This window comes from Astyanax mexicanus, chromosome 7, assembly GCF_023375975.1.
Source record: "Astyanax mexicanus isolate ESR-SI-001 chromosome 7, AstMex3_surface, whole genome shotgun sequence".
Classification (NCBI taxonomy): domain Eukaryota; kingdom Metazoa; phylum Chordata; class Actinopteri; order Characiformes; family Acestrorhamphidae; genus Astyanax; species Astyanax mexicanus.
Genome location: NC_064414.1, coordinates 31,964,171 through 31,972,492, shown reverse-complemented (window position 1 = coordinate 31,972,492; position 8,322 = coordinate 31,964,171). Strand labels below are relative to the sequence as shown.

The window sequence follows — 8,322 nt, the reverse complement described above, 5'->3', positions numbered from 1 at the left end:
TGTGCAGTATCTACCAGTCACGTGTATATGCATCGTAATAAATTTGGTATTTGCTAGTTCATTTTACTGGATAGATATTTATATTTTATGGCTTTTGGTTTAAACCATACAAAACAGGGTCAGAATGTAATCAAAATAACCCGTAGTAGATAAACTACACTATATTGCAAAAAGTATCTGTCATACCTTAGCCTGTGTCTGTCTTGTGTTTTTCCTTTTTTTGGTCCTTCCTGCTTCTGTTCTGTGTTCTCTTGTTTTGTTTTCTTCCCCATGTGCTCCTTGAGTACATGGCTCTGTTTTGTTTTTGTGCCTTAGCCCCGCCCTGTCATCTGTAATCCCTTCCTGACTCATTTGTAACCCTGCCTCTTCGTTACTTCCCTTGGTGTCCCTTGTCTGTGCCTGTGCATAAATACCCTATGTGCTCCTTTGTTCCCTGTTGTGCTTTTTGTTTGACCCTGTTGTGTTTATCCTGCTTTATCGTGTGATGTCTGTCAGTTTGAGCCTTAGTTCTGCCTTAAGTTTCTGATTTGGTTTCTTTAGTTAGATAAACCTTTTTGTTCCATTGTTTGTTTTATAGTCTTTGTTCTTTTTAGTACCGGTTTTTGTTCTTAATCTTTCTGTTTTGTAATGACCCCTAATAAAAGGATGGAATTGCATTTGCATCCTGCCTCTGACTCGATACAGTATCTGGTTGCCAGTTTTGCGTTTGGTGATGTAAGTCTGGGCTGCAGCTGCTTGGCCATGGAAACCCATTCTCTGAAGTTCTCCACACACTTGAACTAATCTGAAGGCCACATTAAGTTTGGAGGGTCTGTAATGATTGACTCTGCAGAATATTGATGACCTCTGTGCAATATGTGCCTCATCATCCACTGACCTGCTCTGTCATTTTCATTGACAGTGAGTCACTTTTTTCCCCAATTGATGTGGTTCTAGTAATTCATGCTCTTGGACTGCTTGCCTTCAACAGACTGTTTGCGGGCTTTCTTGTGTGTCAGCTTCAGAAGAAGCTTCCTTCTAGGCCAGTGCCATAGAGAGAGTTTATGCAGTGTGCAGTGTATGATCTGAGCCCTGCAGGCTGACTTCCCACTTTTTTCAAGCTCTGCAGCTATGCTGGCAGCACGTATACACTTTTTTTTTAAAACGTGGACACAACTTTTTCATTGACCCTGGGTAGGCCTGTTCTGGATGGAACCGGTACTGGAAAACGGTATGACCTTGGTTATTGTGCTGTATCTCAGTTTTAGGGAGTTGGCAATCTTTTTATAGACTAGGCCATCTTTGTGGAGAGCAACAAATCTGTTTCTTACAGTTTTTCTTCCAATAAGTACCATGTGGAACATCCAGTGGCCAGAAACTAACATGTCTACGAGAGATGTCTAGAGAATTTTTACCCAAAACACCAAATTTTGCAGCCCTGCTCCCTATTCAGACCTAAGACCTTGTACCACTCGCGAAACATTGGGGAGGGAAAATGGCAAATCGGGTTAGTTGGGGTGTACTTAATGTTCATCATCAATGTATGTTGTTCAGTCTTTGTGTTAAGGGCTGTGTTGAGTTTTGCAGCATATTTTAACTCCTTAACAGGCCAGGATTTTTGTCCATGTTCTGCCTGAATTCTTATTTGATAAGGAATATTACTGAAAATCATAATTGTAATTCTACTAGAAAGTATCTGCAATTGTCAAAATATAGTGAATAAAATCATACAATTGGCCCTTTCCTGAACTTATTTTGAAATCAATACGAATCCTGAATAAAAAAATCTAACAGTTCATCTCCTCTAAATCTTTCGTTTCATTATGGTTGTCTAGTTTTTACGTCTATTTTCAAACATGCAGAATTTGGGTTGATTCCTGTTAATGATCTGGAAATAGAAGTAAAGAGGGAACAGGCAACTTCTCCAAGTGTTCTGTAGGAGATTTAAAAGTCCTCAAAGTTTCAGAGTGTTAATAACTTATTTTACTGCAAAGATTAAGGTTTTTTACCTACACCTGTAGCCTGTATATGAGACAAGGAATATTAATAGGTTAAACTCAAATAGAACCATTACAGTATCACGTCAAATGGAACATTGGGCATCACTCAGAGTATTGCAAATATTCAGGTGAGAGTGTGTCTCATCCTTATAAAAACATGATGTGGTTCACAACCATGAATGTTGTCCTACATTGTGGACCTTTTTGGATTTAGTTTCCTAGACCTTTGCTGTTTCTATTGCTACAATATATACAAATCTATTTGTTTGATCTGGCTGGTCTCTAATGGGTTAATATGTCCAGAAAAAAACAAGAATACTTAAAAAAAAATATGGTATTCTAATAGTGAACAGCACTAAGAACAGTGTGTACACTATAATATAGGTATGAACAGCAGATCTGAATGAATTGCTCAATCAAAGTCTTTTAAAAATTGAGGTGAGAGTGCATCACGCTACACAACTATGCTTATTAGCTTGTAGACATTTTAATACAGTCTTGTTCTACATTTGTGGACATTCTTGATCAGGTGTGAGTCGTAGGATGGTTCAGAATACTTTGCACTGATTGGTCAGTGTGTGGTGTGACAGTAGCAAGTATTTACAAGGTATCACTTGACACTAATGAAACACTTATAAATAACGTAATCCCCAAAACAGTGTGTTTATTGGGCACAAGCTCTTGTAAAATTGGGGTCGCAGGCACCTGGCACAGGGGCGGTCAGGGGACGTGGACGTCTCTGGCCCTGAGAGTGAGCTCATGAGCCTGGAATGGGTCAAATGTTGAAGCACCATCCAGCTACTAACCACACCTGTTACACAATGCTTACTGTGGGCTTTGCATTCCTGCTGTGTGATATAAGAACACCCTCATCACATCTCATTCACTATAGCCCTGCTTCTCTCAGAGAACTCACACTACATTAATATAGGTGTCAGATACTTTATACTTTTACTATAGTTTTATTCATAATAGCTTTATAATTTAGATCAAATAAATAGAGGAATCTGTTTAAACGGAGTAAGCTCACATTTTCTATTTGCCACTGTCCTTTTTTTGGTATTTTTGGTTGTAGCAGGTTTGATCAGGATGGATGAAGATGTCCTGTGGACCACCACTGTAGTGGACAGAAGAGCTGAGATGGATAAGCAAGAGCAGGTCTGGCACGTTTTCAAAGATTTGCTTAACAGCTGTTTGGTTTACTAATTTTTAATGAAGTTTTATGGAAACATTTAATGAGTTAATGATTAATAAAATGATTAATGAGTATGCCAAAATCAATGTTCATGTGCTGTACTGTACATAAGAAGATTACACTTATGTTTACAGTTTGCTAGGTCATAGCTTAAAACACATTCTGTGTATCTGTCAATGTCTTTTTTTATAATAGTATCACATTTTATCTGGTTGACATTTATATATTTCATTACTAACTGTATATTGTTATGCTCAGTGGAAAAGTAAATACATACTGTACATAAATGATTTATTAATTTACTGAACTCACTGACTTAGACTAATAGTGAGTTAATAGTGAATGTTTGATTTTTCTCTTGATCTAATAACAGTAGTAGTTAACAAAATATTATCTGAGCTGAATAATAATTAAGCTTAGACTCTTTAGACTATGCTTCTGATTTTTTTTTATTCATAAGGTTTTTATTTTTGTAGTATTTGGCTTCACGTCTTTTTTTTATTACTATATTACCTAAAAAAATAATATTTAGACTGCTGTTTTATGCTTAAGTTTTTTTTTTTTTTCCAGAAACGCAGAGAACGTGCACGTAAACTTGGAATTTTATTAGTAGACAGTCCTACAGAGAGCACAGCAAGGAGCAATGAACCACTCAATCCAAGTATTGCAAACATTCAGGTGAGACGATATCCCTTTCCATATCCATTTTAATTAAAAGATTAGGTGTCTCTATGGAAAAAAATGTTTGTGCATTCCTATGTCAAAAGTGCTACTGCATTTTATTACATAGGTTTGATTTGAGATTTTTGCACTACTTTTGTTTATCATTTTAGTGTTTTTCATTATGTTTAAATGACTTGCATTAGGAAATGTATAGAATTTATAGATGAAAAGGTCTTCTGTTTAAAATTAAGATCATTTCACTGCCATATTGCTGTTGTCTTTCACTAAAATTATTGTTTATTTTTGTGTGTATGTACTTATTTTACATACATATGCAAGAACAAACAGCAACACACATATACACAATACAAAAATATGCATACAAATTAACAGGTTTTTGTTTTATGTGTTAGATATATTGATAGTATTTGTCCTGTCTGTGACATTACTATACTATATATAATATTATTTAATTAGAGGGTTTGTATAATGAATGAATGGATTAAGTTCAACTTATATAGCGCCTTTTTAGAAACCCAAGGACGCTTTACAATTTACACATTTTTAAACACAAGCACATTACACATCAACACTCATCCACACACCGGTGAGAAGCGACAGCCAATAGCGCACAGCGTACTCTCAACCGGAAACGAACGTTCACCTGGAGGACTGCATCAGGCACTAAAGCAATTACCCAGGACAGAGTGCCAATCCATATCTGGGCACAGTCATACACACATTTACACACACACTGACACCCACACACCAGATCAATTTAGAGTATTCAGACACAGGGAGAACCTGGAAACTCCAACCAGATTTGAACCCAAGACCCCAGTGCTGGGAGGCGAACGTGCTAAGCCACGTGCCGTATAAGGCTATTCTCCTCCCTGTCATATTTGTTCTGTGGGTATATATGTTTTAGAAATTAATCTAAAATAAAAGCAATGAGCACAATTTTCAGAAGTAGCTAAATTCCTCCCACCCCCAAAAGAGGCAAAACCCCCCTAAAGAGAATGAAAAGTCTCTAAATTGCCTGAACTAGTGTTTATAAGCTGTGATACTTGGCAAAAGTGGTGTTACTAAGATACTAAGTGGTGTAACTAAGCTGACCATGCACACTGACTTTAACTTTTTTGTATGCTTTATTTACAAGCAATATTTGTTTAATAAAGTTATTCCTATTAATTCAGACAGTTAAACAGTAAAACATTGTTTACTGATTTTCCACACATCTTTGGCCTAGTGCAGTTTCCGTACAGTACTGACCTGTACCTGGAGAGCTCTCTAAGATTCTTCAGTTTATTAGGTGTCACTCTATATTACAACTTCTATTATTCAAACTCAGCACCCGGCATCTAATGGTTTACAAGCTGAGGGGTGTCTGAGCTGGTCACCAGCTTTATTAACGGTCAGAAATGAGCGGAACGCTGAGCAGTTCCTCTGCAATAGCTCACACTGTGCCTGTAAACAGGAGAGGAGCATGCTGTTTTTACTGCCCTGCAATAAATAGCTAAATGGCCTCTGTTGGAAACAGCTGAGCAGCATTTACACAGAAGCTCTTTATGTACAGTATTTTGTAAATGTGTCTTCATCCTATTGTTCATTTACCCAAAGGTTAGCCAATTTCTTCATTTTAACAACTTCAAAATCTATCTGTACCTGTTCTATGTTCTGAATGGTAACATTGTCAGGCTGAGGAGCGGGTGAGGAAGATCTCGTTTGAACTTAGGCGTGAGATTGTGGATCTAGGAGGCGTTGAGAACATCAGTGAGCTTCGTTTAAGGAAGAAAATCAGAAAACAGAGAACTGATTCCAGTGGTCAATCTGATGTCCCTGAGGTGAGCAAACTGAAGCACGTACAGGGGGTTGGACAATGAAACTGAAACACCTGTCATTTTAGTGTGGGAGGTTTCATGGCTAAATTGGACCAGCCTGGTGGCCAATCTTCATTAATTGCACATTGCACCAGTAAGAGCAGAGTGTGAAGGTTCAATTAGCAGGGTAACAGCACAGTTTTGCCCAAAATATTGCAATGTACACAACATTATGGGTGACATACCAGAGTTCAAAAGAGGACAAATTGTTGGTGCACCTCTTGCTGGCGCATCTGTGACCAAGACAGCAAGTCTTTGTGATGTATCCAGAGCCACGGTATCCAGGGTAATCTCAGCATATCACCAAGAAGGACCAACCACATCCAACAGGATTAACTGTGGACGCAAGAGGAAGCTGTCTGAAAGGGATGTTCGGGTGCTAACCTGGATTTTATCCAAAAAACATAAAACCACGGCCGCCCAAATCATGGCAGAATTCAATGTGCACCTCAACTGAACTGTCCGTCGGGACAATAAATTATTCAGTTTCATTGTCCAACCCCTGTATATAGATTTACATTTTTTTAATTGGTGGATCTGAACATATGTACTATAACTACTAAAAGATTAACTACAGAAGAATATTTGTTTGACCTATTAGTTATGAGGATCTTGTTAACTACACAGGGACCCGTGGGTCGTCAGGACTTCTTGATAGCAGCTGCAAGTGGAAAGATCAAAGTCATTGAAAAGTTCTTAGAAGATGGCGGGGACCCAAACACTTGTGATGAGGTATTGCTGATGTACTCTAGTTCATTGTAAAATCAAAATCTGAAAAATCTAACTCAAATTACTATCAATACACAACAGAATGGTTGGCAAAGTACTGAAGCAAACAAACAGCAATACATACACAGGTGAGACAAACAAACACACAGATGACAGAGACTGTGTGAAATGTCAGTGATTGGCTAAAGGTGAACATATGACAGGTGGTTGGTTCTGAGGGAGGTGAATTATAGTAAATGTACTCATTAGACTTGAGGGAGGCACGAGGGAGGCCAGATAGCATAACATTAAGCAACGGATTTTTAAAAAATATTTTGTACAGGTAGTTTTTTTTTTCATTGACAACTAAAAGCTGTTGAAAAACAACTTACACAGATTATTAATAGAAAATCAGTCACATTATGTTATGTTACCCTATTGATGGGTGATTGGCTGACTAAATTCTTTTCTTCCACAGTTCAGAAAGTCAGCACTTCACAGGGCTGCTTTTCAGGGTCATGTTATGATTATCGAGCGATTACTAGACAAGGGAGCAGACATCAACTTTCAAGACAGGGTAAGAACTAAAGATCATTGGAGTATATTCCAGTCTCAAATCTAGTCTGTTTGATTGATGGCATAGTTTTGAAATAAACACATCTCCATGCTACTGCTGTTATCCTCTCAGCTGGACTGCACAGCTCTGCACTGGGCCTGCAGGGGTGGACGTCTAGAAGCTCTCAAAATCCTGCAGGGCAGGGGGGCTAACTTAAATATCAGAGACAAGGTGAGGACCTTCCAAAATCCTTCTAACTGAATTGCTGAAATGCAGTACTTTTTTATAGTAATATTCCCATCATTTCTTCTGCCCACAGCTGATGAGCACACCCTTACATGTGGCGACCAGAACTGGTCACAGCGAAGTTGTGGAGCATCTTCTAGCCAGTGGTGTCAAAATCAATGCTCAGGACAGGGTATGAGCTACATATAGCGTTTTAAAACAAACTTTATACTGAAATATCTATATTTTATAACTGTCATTTTCAATACCCAATCTGATTCTCACAAAGGAGGGGGACACTGCTCTGCATGACGCAATCAGACTGAACCGCTACAAAATTGTTAAGCTGCTCATACTGGCTGGAGCTGACATGAAGCTGAAGAATGCTGTAAGTACTGCAGGTGAAAATGAAAATGGCAGAAAGGCTTGGGTGGTTTTCAGCCGTGATGATTTCAGAATGAGCTCAATTCCATATTCCATGTATTTCAGGAGGGTATTACAGCCATAGAACAAGTGAAGATGTGGCAGTTTGACACCAAGGAGATGTTAGAGAAGCTGGAGCACATGAAGAAGGTGGGGCTGGCCTGAATGTCCCTTTTAATTACCTCTGACTGAGTCTGAGGGCACTATAGCCGAGGAGACCACAGATGGTGTCTAAACATGGCTGGATCTCTGCTGCTTTACATTACAGCAGGGTAATTATTTAAATAAAGTTTTATTTTATTTATTATAAAATACATTTAACTTATCTTGAATTTGTTTGTATGTGTCTGGACTGTATAAAAGTGCATTACTGTACAAATGTTTAATGGCTTTGTTCAGTAAATACGAGTGAGTGCTAATAAAACACAAAGGGAGCATGGTTAGCATTTCTGCTTTGTCCCTGACTTACCAGAGGGTTTTGTGAAGAGGCCATAGTGCATAGTTTCCTGATACTATCAGGGTGCTCCACTCTGCGCAGGAGAAACAGATACACTCATGCCGCTCACGTGGGCCCACTATATCACTATTCCTCACTGTTTCTTCCCTGTCAAGCTGATAATATTCCACAAATGTCCCTTGACCTGTGTCAGAGAGTACAAATCAATAAGTGGGTTGGTTTTATAACCACTACAC

The 8,322-nt window shown here is 38.4% G+C and overlaps 1 protein-coding gene across 1 annotated transcript; it reads left to right on the top strand.

Annotated features, from left to right (window-relative positions):
• Window positions 1-3,000: 3,000 nt before the first annotated feature.
• Window positions 3,001-8,322, top strand: ankrd2 (ankyrin repeat domain 2 (stretch responsive muscle)). Its single transcript, XM_022684810.2, has 9 exons — window positions 3,001-3,137; window positions 3,745-3,852; window positions 5,535-5,681; window positions 6,345-6,449; window positions 6,904-7,002; window positions 7,114-7,212; window positions 7,301-7,399; window positions 7,496-7,594; window positions 7,696-8,322. Exons 1-9 carry the CDS (start codon window positions 3,069-3,071, stop codon window positions 7,792-7,794), a joined length of 924 nt encoding a protein of 307 aa, XP_022540531.2. The 5' UTR covers window positions 3,001-3,068; the 3' UTR covers window positions 7,795-8,322.

Excerpts from the sequence above, each read along its gene's own strand:
- ankrd2 (XM_022684810.2), top strand. The coding sequence starts at position 3,069 with ATGGATGAAGATGTCCTGTGGACCACCACTGTAGTGGACAGAAGAGCT. Across the intron at positions 3,138-3,744 it reads AGATGGATAAGCAAGAGCAG|AAACGCAGAGAACGTGCACG; the intron begins GTCTGGCACGTT and ends TTTTTTTTCCAG. Across the intron at positions 6,450-6,903 it reads ACCCAAACACTTGTGATGAG|TTCAGAAAGTCAGCACTTCA; the intron begins GTATTGCTGATG and ends TTTCTTCCACAG.